Raw genomic sequence first — 13,440 nt, 5'->3', positions numbered from 1 at the left:
TGCATTTAATTATAAAATGAAATCGTGCGTTTTTCTGATGACTACAAACTAGGCAACCACAAGATGTTGAGAAGGTTAACCAGCTTTATTTCCGACGTTTCATCAGTCAGCACGAATGCTTTTATCAAGAGCGACAGTTTTGTGCTTTTTTAAGCTTTGTAGCCTATCCTGCAATTTCATTTTGTCAATATGTTTCTGTGTTGTGCCATTTTGCTGCTGAATAGATAGTAAATTTTATTGTTTCAGCGCTCTTGATAAAGTCAGTCGGTAGGCACTTAAACATAAAAAGTTTTGTAAGACAAATGAATCATTGGACCAATCAGAAGTCAAAGAAACAGCGTTTCAACCATGGGCGCCGATCGCTCTCTAAAATTGGTGGGGACATTTACTAGGAAAGGTAGGAAGGGGCGACGAGCAAAGCGAGCTAGAAAGATCGGGGGTCTGTTCTGACAAACATACTAATACAGTAGGTACAAATCTGATGCGATGTGTGTAGGCCTATATTTTAATTGGCAGTGTCAGCATTGCAGCAGACGTCCCAACACTCGGCAACGAGTTTCCGGCGAATTAAAAACGATTTTTAGAAAGAACGAAGTCCTTGGAGAGGTCATGAAGGTTGATCGAATTCAAAACCTTGTTGTGCCATTGCATGATTTAGTCGTTTCTGTGTCATGGTAGATCGTAACCAAGTTTTGACACGTCGCAAAGTTGAAAATGACCGTTCAGCTAAACACAAGCTGGCTGGTGAAATGAGCAAAAGTCGCACAAACAGTTCCACTTTCGGAAACATTTTGCCGACCAGCGGATGGCATCTTCTTGAATAGCCTATCATTCAAAAATCTTCCACCCACTTTCCATTGTACTGCTTTCGAAAGAAGCATAACTTAGTTCTTGTGCAAGGGATTCTGTGTCAGAGAACTCAGAATAATCGTCTACCACATGTGATTGTATCTTTCCACTAAAGAGTGATTCTTGTAGAGTTTTGTAGTGCTCTAGAACGGTCGACTTGAAACAGTCAGTAAGATTTTGCTGGGCGCTGTCAATGACTGCAAAATACTCTGACCGATATTTCGTCTCTGGTGTTTGAAAGTTGAGGAGATCAGCCATGTCCATGATGAACACGATTTGGGAGCTTTTTGGGACGTGACAGTTTCAATGACGCAGGGTTGCAATCTTCCATTAGCCTCTCAGCATTTACAAAGACACGATGAAATTCTTCTTCATTGCGTAGATGGCGGAGCAGTACTAAAAAGTTCAGCACCTTCAAGCATGCCAGCCACAGTCACCGTGCAACCCTGCAAGGCTTTGTTAAAACGTTCCATACACTGAATGACAGACACATGCTGATAATAACCTATAAGCACACTTGACCCACGAGAAAAAGGTTTCAAAAGCCAAATAGCAGTTGCTGCTACATTTGAATCAAATTGACTCACGGCTTCTTCTATGGCTTCCAATACTGACTTATTATTATACTGACGTTAGAATCATCAAGCACTGCTTTTACAGCAGCTGCACGTGTGAGCAATCTGGTTGGACAAATTGGTTTCAGTTTTGATGCAGCCTGAGGCAAAGACTCTTTAGAATAAAGATTCAGGTACATATGCTTGAATTTCCCAGAAACCTTTTAGCCTATATAGGCCTAGCTTTCCAAGTTCTTGTGTGGAACTAGGAGCATCTCCAATAAACGGCGAAGCTACAACAGCTTTTGATACAATTAGATTAGTAAATATGTGCCGCACAATGCACATATTTAGCAAGAGGTTGAGATTTTTTATTTTAGCTTGACAGCTACGGGGTTTACTTGGTCGGGGTTTCCTCCCATAAAACAAAAATGTTGTCCCCTCCTTTCAATAGATTTTAAACGTCTGACTAATAAAATTGTGACATTCGGTTAATATTTTCCCTTTTACGTTATAAAAATAATGAAAAAAGATGGTGGGGACATGTAAAAAGATGGTGGGGACATGTCCCCACTGTCCTATAGGGATCGGCGCCCATGGTTTCAACCAATCAGAAATTGCAGGAAAGCGCTCAAGTCAAACGACAGTGCCTTTAAGCTTACATTTATAGTTAGAGTGGGGCATCTCCTACTTTGAAAGTAGCGCGCTATTGCTACCGCTACAATAATGCAAAAGAGACGTGCTACCGCTACTCGTTACCAGTGGCGCCGCCAGACCTTCAACAATGGGGGGCAAAATATTGACAGTGCAAGACAGCAGATTAGTGAAGAATTTTTAAAGGGGGGTGTTGACGACCGGCGGGCGAAGCCCGATGGCGTGTTCGCTGAAGGCGACACTCAGCGACGGGGGTCTGGGGGGGCCTCCTCCAGAAAATTTTGAAAAATTACTTTCAGTTTGGTGCATTCTGAGAGCATTTTCAACAAAATTGTGAGTATGAATATTCCTGTAAAATGGTGCTGTCCGGTGGCATAGCAAAATGATAAGATCATGTTTTCTTCGGCATTTTTCGGAAATAAAGCTAAGTCTCTATGTTTTCTTGTTGCTAATTCCAGGCTGAGATGGTTGAATGTTTGGTATTGGCAAAACTCGCTTTTTTAATGCAGTTTCGTTTAAAATTAGGCAAACTTTGTTTTAGAGACATAGGTTGATTGCTTTTTTTTTGCGAGATTATTACAGTTTTATTATTTATCAATTTTCTCCTTGGTTGATCCAAAAAGCGATCTTATTCCGGTAAGTCACTAACTTTTATGCTATAAAGTCAACCCAAAGTTTAGAAAATATAACGTCATAGACGTCATACATCTTGATGAGTGCCAAACAAAAAGCTTTGAGACAATGAAGTTACTTTATTTCTGATATACAGTATTCAAGTTTTGTATAACGAATAGCTGCTTAGACGTTAATCTAGATCGAACAAGCGATCTCAGCAGTTACAGATGGCTTGCATCCTTGCACAGTTTGACGTGAAATTATATCATAGGCTAAAGCTTTTCTTGAAAACAATGTATTAACATCCGTAAATTCAATTTGAAAAGTTGAAACCCCTAAACCCCCCTCCCTTGGCTACGCCACTGGTGCAAGACATGCAAGACAGTGATATATTATTTAATTTTTCTTATTTTCTACTGCTATTGTCTACTGCAATATAGCCTAGCAAAAGTCCCACTATTTTGACATGTCTGATCTGTTAAAAAAATAAAATTTAAAATAAATCACAGTTTGGTTCCATATGGGACTTGCAACTGCCATGGCTAGCGAAATTTTGCGTAGCTTTTTTCCAGATTGAAAAACCATTTTTTACAAATGCACTTTCTGGTTATCCAACAGGCTGTTAGTTAAATATGTCTCATGATTTTGACTAGTCTGTTAGTTGGCAGAGAAATTATCAAATACTGTACTGAATCGCTGTGAAAACAAGAACCAAGCAAGAGACAATCTGCTGAACAGTCGGTAACAATTATTGTTACGTGACAGGCAGTAGGCGAAGTACGTAAACAGAATCACAAAATCGCAATAATAACAGCAGCAAGAAGAGCAAGTTAAAAATAAAAGAGAAAGCTTTCCCCCTCCTCCCCCTTTGCAACTTGAGTTGACTTCAGGTTGGGGTCCAAATATTAAAAAAATAATAACAATATGTAATAATATAAAAAAATTAAAAAGATGATGCTCAAAACATTGGGGGGCAGCTGCCCCGCCTACCCCCCTCTGCCGGCGCCACTGCTCGTTACCAAACGGTAAAAAGTGGCGCGTTGCCTCTACTCGAATCAAAAGTAGTGGCAGTTACCAAGAGAACGCAAGATTTTTGTTTTATAATAATTACTGATAATGCCTGGTCAGCAACCTTATCCTGTACGGTATTTAACACATAGATGAGGTTGGACGTAGTTAGGGGGGTTAGAATCGTCCTTCAAATGTTATCTTGCCTTCTCCAAAAAAAATTTTTTTTTTAAACTTTATTGCCGCGTTTTAATGACATTGTATTACACATTGAATGTCGTTTCATAAATGTTGCTTTTTCCAAATTAAAACTTCTTTCTATTCACATCACTGGCTTTGCCACTTGTTCAAACACACGATTATTAAGCACAAAAATTTTATTCAAGACAGAAATTTGTACCTTTCTTTTGATTCGACATTATATTGTCAGTGAATAAATCTTTTAGTTTTAAACTTATCAAAGTTTTTTCAAAAAGTTTCATTAGGTCTATCATAGTTTTGTAAAGTCTGTTTGACTGTTTCCCTGAAGCGTACCACTTGAAAACATTTTTGTGGAATGTGGCAAACCTATCGCTTGGATTTGCCTGACTGTGAATAGCAAAACGACAAATAATAAAATATTAAATAGCCTCCAGCAATAGCGGAAAATATGTTTTTAAAACGTATCGACCTGTATGAGCAAAAGTGGATAATTTTGTATAATTTATTGCAAAATCAAACTGAACGAAGGCGTTTGTTTGGTCTTTATCTGCTCGAATTTTAAAAAAAGTGTTAAATTTAAATAGCAACTTAAAAAGCTTCTATAGGGTAACAGTAAAGAGCCGACTAATAAGAAATGCCTGGAAGCTATAGCCTGGAACTGTGATTGATCATAATAATCGGAGGCGTTGATATTAACTCGTTAAAAAATAACTAACTTGATCTTTATCAAAATTCTAATAGGCTTTGCAGATTGTGCTGAAGACTTTTCCTTATCTTTGAGATCAACTTTTTTTGAGAATCACTAAACTGCAAAAGTGAAGTTTTTGAAAGCTGGAAAAATGAAAAACACACAGGTATGTTTGAAGTTGTTCTAACAGTCTGTATTTTATCAAATATAGTTGGCTTTATCACAGGTAGAGTCTTTTGTCATTGCATTAATGTTCATGAGCGTATGGTCGCAGTATATAGCATAGGTTAGCCTACTTTTGGTGAAATTTTTAGCTTTCCAAATTGATTCGAGAATAAATTATCTGTAATTTTTCAAAAACATTATAACAACATGTTGTGTTGACTAAATAAGCTTTGTTTTGGTTTTTTTTGTTTTGTTTCTGTATTTTTGGAAATTTTGTACTGTACTATTTAGGCCTAATTTAGAACCGCTTATCACAAGATTAAATGCTCTTGGGCAAAGTTTTTCAAGTGTTAGTCGCCACTACAAAGTAGAACAAAAATATTTCGAAAATAGACTGCAGTTGTGTTTTTTGGAAATCTTGTCATGTTTCATTTTAAAGCGGTTTTCATTGAGTCCAGACATAGCTTTTGACCGTGGCCCAAAACCAAGGGGAACCCATCCTAAAATACTTTTGGAATGTGTGAATTATTAGTTTAACTTTGAAATGCCACAAAATTTTATTTTTAGATGTTTTGGATAGCACTACTACATAAAAAAGGCATAAAATGCAATATATCAACAATTTTCAAGACACCAGTTTCGTAAATGAGACACCTTACCCAGTAGCGTTGACTGGGGGTCCAGGCAGTACTTTGAGACCTGGACAGCGATGATTTTAGGGGCCGTAATCTTTGCAAGGACACTGGAAACTTGAAGAAACCATCTCGTATTTGTTGGATAACTTATAGTGCATTATTCTTAGAAGTGTCTTAATTTGTGGTTCCAGGATCTCATTTTTACCGGGCCCAAATTATTCTCTCAAAGGCCCCGTTCTTACCCCTCTCCACCCTTTCGCGCTGTACTGAACCTCGCATATGATAAATAGTTTTTGAATCCTAGTGAAGCAACTACCAAACCGCTTGAACCAATATCAGCAGCTTTTTGAACTTAACGCAACCTACAAAGTGCTAAGTTAAGAAATCGACATTTAATTTATTAACTTACAACATTGCTTATCATCAGGCTTCACAGAGGAAGCAATGTTTTTACCAAGACAAACTTGTTGAAAGTTGCAGCACGCTGTAATGTTAGCATATTAAACGGATTACGCTCAACCACTTAACCCTTGTGTAAAACGAGGCTAATTGCGGTGAAAGTGTCTTGCTTGTTTTAAGTGGTTTTGCTGAGCTTGAGATGTATTTCGTAAGCAAGCGTCTGCTGTTTTGCTTAAACACACTCATACGCAGTAAAACAGACCTTTATAGAAGATTTGACACTGGACACTTGTCTATCGAAAACAAAATAAGCTTTTCTGGTCATAAGAAACATTAAATTTTTGCATGACGTTTTATTGTGAAGTATACATGTACTTTTAACACTGTTTGTGTTGGCATGGCTAAATAGCCACTAAGATGTGTTCAACCAAAACCGCACAGATGTCAGAAAACATCACACATGCCTTTTACAACTGATTAATTAAAGTAGGGTGCTTCGGTGAAAATAAACTTACAAAGGGCAAAAAGATAAAAACATTGTTCCATAAAAATTGATTTGAACCGATGGTCAGTGTGTCTTTGCATGAACGTGAAGGGACTGACCAGCACTTTAGGACAGGGTTACTCAACTAATGTTGACAAGGTCTAGTTTGACAAGTGGAATATTTTAGCGGTCAAGTGAATAAGTTATTTCACCCGCAACCACGGAAGTTAAACTATCAGTAGCAGTACCGAACCACATTCTTGTGGATAAAATGTAACTCGACTTGGATTTTTGACAAAGGTGTTGGGAGGTACCCCAGCTACCCAACTAATAGGATGTTGCTTCAGGCCTTGAAACGTGGTAATGAGGTTATTCTTCCAGAAGCCCGAGGTCCACCATCAACACCCAGAAGATCCGGATTCGGATCGCGGTCCGCTAGTTGAGTAGTCCTGCTCTAGGACTACAAGATTAACTAGAGATTAAACAAATTTTAACTCGAGATCGGCAAACTCATTTTTTGCCCAACTCGAACTCAACTTTGGAGCAAAAATTAATCGATTTCGAGTTTAGTAATGGTATCAGGAATTTTGGAAAAATACTTTGGACCTAGTATATAGGCTAAGCTACTGCAAGTGATATAGCCTTCTTCCTATAAGCCTGAGGGAAAAAATGAAAAATTAAGACAAAAAATCAACGAAAAACTTAGCATTGAGTTCTAAATCTGTCATAAAGCTCAAAATTAGAATGAAATACCATGAAACTTCAATTTGCAAGAATTTTAAAAGCTTAAATTTGTATTCGAACGAAAATCAATTGAATTTGAAGCCTACTAGACTTATCCACTGAACTTTATTTTTACTGTTGCTTTCAGTGTAATAGCTCAGCATGCTCACTTAGAAAGTGAAGTTTTCAAATAACAACAGCGAAAGTAGCGGGTTTTGAAATGCTGTCGTGAACTTCGATGTTTTGTTTGTGATTGCGTCAATCTGTGATGTTTATGTAAACACAAGATATATGACTTATATTTTCATCAATAACTAAAAGTCCACTCTGAAATGATCTTAAAACAAACTTTGTAAAAGGAGAAAACGTTCTTTTCCCCACATACAAGTGCCGACCAATATTAGTTTCTTTTTGTAGGTTCGCTTGAAAATATTGAAAACATTTGACTTGTAGATTGTGTCAACACAAAAACATTTAAGCTGAAATCAAAGGTTGTTGCTAAACTGTAAACTGTTTGAGGATGAAAGTTAATCACCACGTTCGGTGATGTATATTTTTGTTTTGTAGCTTGATCAAGGTAAACATTATCTAGCGAGCGTCACCAATTGCCGGTTTGTTCTCCTTCAAACTTTGTGATGTCGAATCAGTGTAAACTGCAATTTCCTTCAGTACGGAACGGTCACTTTATGACAAAATCGAAAAATAAATTCATTTCAATAAAATAGCAACAGCTTAAAAAGAAAAAATATAGCAAGCTCACTCTAAGAACAGATTAATAAGGTATACTGTATAGCCTTACGTAGGTAGGTGTGTTTCGACCTGATACAAAAACCGCTTCTAGAACAGCTGGTTCACATACCTTATACAATTTGAAGACAGACAAGATACAAACAGCGCATTATATACAGATATGGGAAGAATTTTGTACTGACAAGAGTTAGATATATTATATTTTGATGACTATTTTAACTAAATTTACTAGCCTATTATAACAAACATGATAAAAATTAAGCAGTTTAAGCTTAGATATACAACCTAAGAGCTGTCAGGTTTGCGTGAGTTATAATTACATTTGGTAGGTTACAGACATATACAACCAAGCAACCACGCGGCATTTAACATAATCCATTAAAATTGAACATAAACTATAAGCTACAAACGTTTTCGGTCATACACACGTTAGCCCTTATCAAGTAACAAAAAAATAGCTGCTTATCATATCTACAATGAAAATGAATAACTGATCTTAACACTGAATTGAATTAGATCAGTTATTCATTTTCATGAATAACTGATCTAAACTATGAATAACTGATCTAAACACTAAACAAGGAAAATGAATAACTGATCTAAACACTGAATTGAATTAGATCAGTTATTCATTTCATTGTAGATATGATAAGCAGTTATTTTTTTGTTACTTGATAAGGGCTAACGTGTGTATGGCCGAAAACGTTTGTGGCTTATAGTTTATGTTTAATTTTAATGGATCATGTTAAATGCCGTGTAGTTGCTTGGTTGTATATGTCTGTGGTTGAAGAAAGAGACCTCTTCACCAAAATTGTATTTGGTAGGTTACTTTTAGAATTTAGGTAGATACATTTTGAACAGCTTAATCTACTTACAATGACTCGTTTTTTTGCTGTAGCTTAATATCGATTTTTGAAGACAATCTAAATGTGATTGCAATCAAATCGAGGTCAAATTAAACTTTATGATCCTATTCTAGGTTCAGTAAAACAGCTTTGTTTGAGTGATGACTAGGGCCATTTAAAGTCATTAAAGTCATATTTTTTTCTATGCATCAGTAAGTCGTGAAATCAATTTTAACGCAAAAACCGCATCCCTATGAGGTATATTAAGAAAGTTATGAAGTCATATAAAGTCATATTTTCCTGGTTAGGTCATAAATCAGCTTTTTAAGTTATATAGTCATATTTTTGAGTTATAAAGTCATACCGTTGTATACTTTAAATAAAAAGTAGCCTACCAATTTAAGCGGTGAAGCAATTAAGCACTAAGAAAGTAAGGCAATTTCTGATTGAACGAAGGCAAACTGAAGGATTAGCCTACATAGCACTTACAGTCACAGACCTATATTTTATGAGGTCACACATGGCATTGTGTTGCAACACAATCTGTTCTACTTCTGTGCATTGAAGTGGGAGGTCATGTGAAGTTCAGTCAGTGGGTAAGCAAGCAAAAATGCTCAACCTTGGTCTACTTATATACAAATACAGTACAACTAGTAGCAAACTGAAGAATATAACAGTTAAATATATACAGAGACTTAGACATAGAGAGAATATCTGGTTCAGCATGCCGAAAGTGAAAGAATCAAATGCAGCGAAAGTCAAAGCGATTGTAAAACTTACTAAAGTCATTTTTACGTCCAAGTCGTAACTTCAAAGACTCTAACATTCCACACTACATGAAACTGTACTACAACAGTGGTTTAAAATAAAAATGGATGTGTAATACTGTTATGTTGCGTATGTTTTACTCTTTAGTTCCGTGAGTGACGTTGTTCGCATGTAAAAATAAACGATTTTCACATAAAGTCATATTTTCCAAAAAATAAAGTCATGTTATTGATTTTTTAAGGTCATATAAAAATGGCCCTAGTGATGACCAAATCATTATTTCACCCAGTTGTTACACATTGCAAGTTTTCGTGTGAAAACACTGTTTTCGCAATGATCTCTTTATCATGCGATTGCTGCATACCAGGATCATAAAAAGTCTATATTAAGTTGCCGTTTGAACTCTCCGTACCTTATTAAGTCCCTAGTATTAAAGCACAAAATTACTGTCTTAAAAAGTATAGGCTGACACCAGAAATTGTGCGTTTCGCTGAACTCACAAAACTCAATGATAGATATCATAAAGTTATTACAAGCTTTTGGCTTATGAATGAGTAGGAGTAGATTGATCGATAAACTGCAGTAGATTTGCAAGCTTCAAAAACTTTTGCGACTGGATGTATATACCGTATACGCCCATGTGTCAGAATTCCGAAGTCGAACTTTTAAACTAGAAAATCTTCTGAACTTGTCTTAAAACTTCTTGAATGTTTTGTTTTCGTTGTAGTGTTCACATTTCATATTTCAAATATTGCATTTTGCTAAACACGCAGTAGCAACTGATGGAAACGGTCTCGCAGGCGCACTCCCCCCACAAAAAAAAACAACTCAGATTTGCAAATGTTTTGTAATCTCGAATTTAATCTCGAGTATGAATTGATCTCTGATTCGAGTATACCACCCTGTAGCCTAAAGCAAAAATAAAAAGGACTCGAAAAATGTTAATTTTCTAATGAATTTATATGTTGCCTTTAGTTTGAAGAATGCAAATATTCACCGATATTTTGTTGCTGCACGCTTTAGTTACTTCTTGTGCACTAAACTGTAACAACTGCTTGACCTTTTTCGTCTTCGATGAGTACACTTAGAACTAGTTTTAAATGGATATTTTATCTCACTTATTGGGGATGGTGTTCACTTGTTACTACTCAGACGAGTTTTCACCAAATTCACTCAACCATGCAGTATATTTTTTAATTTTTACAAAGGTAGCAATAATCCCTTGGTTTATGGTTTAACAAATTTTACGATTGTTTGTAAAGGAACGTTTTTATCTTCCTTACATTCAAACAAAACTCAACATTTGGAAGTACATGCTGTTTTATATAGCCTATATCTTAAGCTATATTTTTGTTTTATTATTGTTGATTTGCTGTCATTATTATTTATTACTTATCGTTAGCCTATTTTTTTATTTATAGTTAAATGTTTAACGTTATTTAATTAAGCATACTCTATGTTTACAACTTAAATCGTAAATTGAAAACTGAAAAAAGTTAAATGCAATATTGATATGGAAAGTACTATAGACCTAATTAAGAGGTGATTCATGTTAATATTTAAAATGTTTCTTTTGTTACAGAATACTTTGCCAAAATGCCGGCAAAAGCACCGTTTTACTCCTGCACTTTTGGAAATCGGCTTTTGTTAAAGGCTTTGCATGAGGAAATGAAAGAAAAGGAAATAATTACACAGACTCTATTGCGCAATCATTCCGATCCTGTCACGTCATCATCCGGTATCCATAGCAACAGCTTCAGTGAAGACAGCGAAGAAGAAAAATACTTTGGAAGTTTGAGCAGAAGGCCTAAGAATCGCAGAAAAGCGATGAACAGAACAGGCACGGATGGAGGGAGCCGAAAGACAAGACTCAAAGATTACGTTTGCGATAACCCAGCAACTATCAATAAAGCCGATCAAAGCTCAAATAGCGAGAGCGACAATTTAACTATTTCTTCTGAAGAAGACGCCCAATCGACGTCTTCCGAACATAAAGAAGGCCATTCTTGGTTGAACAGACAGGTTAAGAAGTCGCAAAAGCATCAGAAAACAGCCAACTACGAGATATCACCAAACCAGCCGAAATATGGCGATGAGCTTGAAGGTCATTGCAAAACAGATTTAAACAGCAAAAGTAACAACGAAAGCTATTTGCCAACTGGTACGTCGTTCGGTGTCAGGATGTCAGCTTTCAGAAAAGTAACTAAAGCTGCGGTGCAAATTCCAAGTGGAGCCAATTCACAAGCTCTGGTGTTTCCTCTTGAGCATGCAGCAGCTGGAGAGAGCACTACCATTGGCACACAAGAGGTAAAAAAGTTTGAAAAAGAAGCAAAGAATAAAACTAAGATGGAGAAAAAAGCAGTTGCTGAAGCAAAGCTTGCAGTTTCCGAAGCAAAGTTAACAGAATTTGAAGCCAAACTCAGAGCACGCCAAGCGCATATTGACGAAGGACACGCAAAGTTATGCAATAGACGGGCCATGATAAAACGCGCTGAGGAAAGAATCCAAATGCTGGAAGCGCAATTAGATGAAGAAGAAGAATGTCAACTCGATAGAGAACGAAAGGTGAAAACAAGAGAAAGAAGAGTGAAACATGAAGAGGAAGGTTACAAGATCAAGTTGGCGAGTTTAACTAAACGAGAGAAACAAATTGCTGACGATCTAAAAGATCTTGATAGAAGAAAACAATTTTTAGAAGAAAGAGAGTCTGAGTTACTAGCCATGGAAAACAAATTGTCAAAACACGAAAATGCTCGATACAGACATGGCAACGAAAATCGAACATACCTACCGAAGGCTATTGAAAAAGTTCCGGACAAAAAACATTCAAAAGAAAACACAAACAATTACGCCAGTTTGGGTCGAAAGAAAGATTCCAGAGGCCGGTCGCGTCACCAGAACCATTCGAGTAATCACGTAAGTGCTGCCCCGATCCCGACACCGCGCAAATCGCTTGAAGGAAAAGAGTCACTAACTGTTGGAAGAAAGAAAAGATCAAACAGTTTAGATTCTGAGACAATGATTGGTGAAGAGGATGTCTCCCGTTCAAGAAAGAAGAATCCACTCCCTAGACAAGAAAAGTATCAAGTTGGGTCTTTGCCCAGGAGGAAGAGTAAATTCGCTATATCTGGACTGTGGTTGTAAATTTCTCTTGTTCTTTGTTATTTCGTTTTCACAGGACTGCATCTGCATGCGATTTTCTTTGCATGACTTATGTTATTGTTAACTTAAGTGTGGTGATTTTGAAGATTGAAATTCTAGCTTCCAGCAAGTAATAAAGTGCTTTGTCAAGGCATTATAAGTTGCTTGCTTCCGATGGATGTCTGTGCGATGTGTTTTCGATACTATTTGACCACGGAATTGACCAACCGATTTAATAAATTGGGCATACTTTTTTCTAGGAATTAGAAACCTTTCTTGAAAGCTTGATCCTTGAAATTTAGCATACTTTCCTTTCATTACGTTGAAATGATCATTTTCAAAATAACTTTGTTGGGCATCGTAGGGATATGTGTGTGATAAACACAAACCATAAAAGAAGTATAATATTGATGTACGCTAGATTAACTATAACTATGCTTTAAAGTTTAAACTACACGGAAAGCAACCTGTGCTGTACTAAGACCATTGCTATGATTGGGACAGAACATTATCGTGCATATATACTATATAGTCATATTGTACAATAGCAATAGTAGAAATAAATCCATTTAATTTTGATGTTCAATGGAATAAGTTGTTTTTAGTCAAAGTTTCAAAACATTATTCATAAATCATCTGCTATGTTTAGATAAAGATCCGAGAAGACTTAGATCATTAGATCAAGTTAGTTTGATATATGAAATTAAAACGACTCACCAGGTCAAGGTTTGAAAACCTCTGCCATAAGTTATTGACAGGAATAAAAAATTTTAAAACAAAGTTAGTCAATTTAAGTCTATGCACCAAATACATAAAAAATTTATAAAAAAACAAACATTTAAACGCAGCAAACAATTTTAACATTTTGTTACCGTTTACGTTCATAAATAAATTTCAGTGCAGAGCTTTGCTAATGAAACTTTGTGAACGAATTTTCTTGCAAAGTTGCACTTTTTTACAC

The 13,440-nt window shown here is 36.2% G+C and overlaps 1 protein-coding gene across 1 annotated transcript; it reads left to right on the top strand.

The window, feature by feature from the left end:
- Positions 1 to 10,934: 10,934 nt before the first annotated feature.
- LOC145782885 (uncharacterized) lies at positions 10,935 to 12,719 on the top strand. The gene has a single exon (XM_082594648.1). The coding sequence runs from the start codon at positions 10,935 to 10,937 to the stop codon at positions 12,480 to 12,482; it is 1,548 nt and encodes a 515-aa protein (XP_082450774.1). The 3' UTR covers positions 12,483 to 12,719.
- The last annotated feature ends 721 nt before the right edge of the window (positions 12,720 to 13,440 follow it).

Source organism: Aplidium turbinatum, chromosome 14, assembly GCF_918807975.1.
Source record: "Aplidium turbinatum chromosome 14, kaAplTurb1.1, whole genome shotgun sequence".
NCBI lineage: Eukaryota > Metazoa > Chordata > Ascidiacea > Aplousobranchia > Polyclinidae > Aplidium > Aplidium turbinatum.
The sequence above is the reverse complement of the archived record's forward strand: the minus strand, read 5'-3'. Positions and strand labels throughout refer to the sequence as shown.

Bases quoted from the DNA above. Each gene is read 5' to 3' on its own strand.
- LOC145782885 (XM_082594648.1), top strand. From the start codon at position 10,935: ATGCCGGCAAAAGCACCGTTTTACTCCTGCACTTTTGGAAATCGGCTT.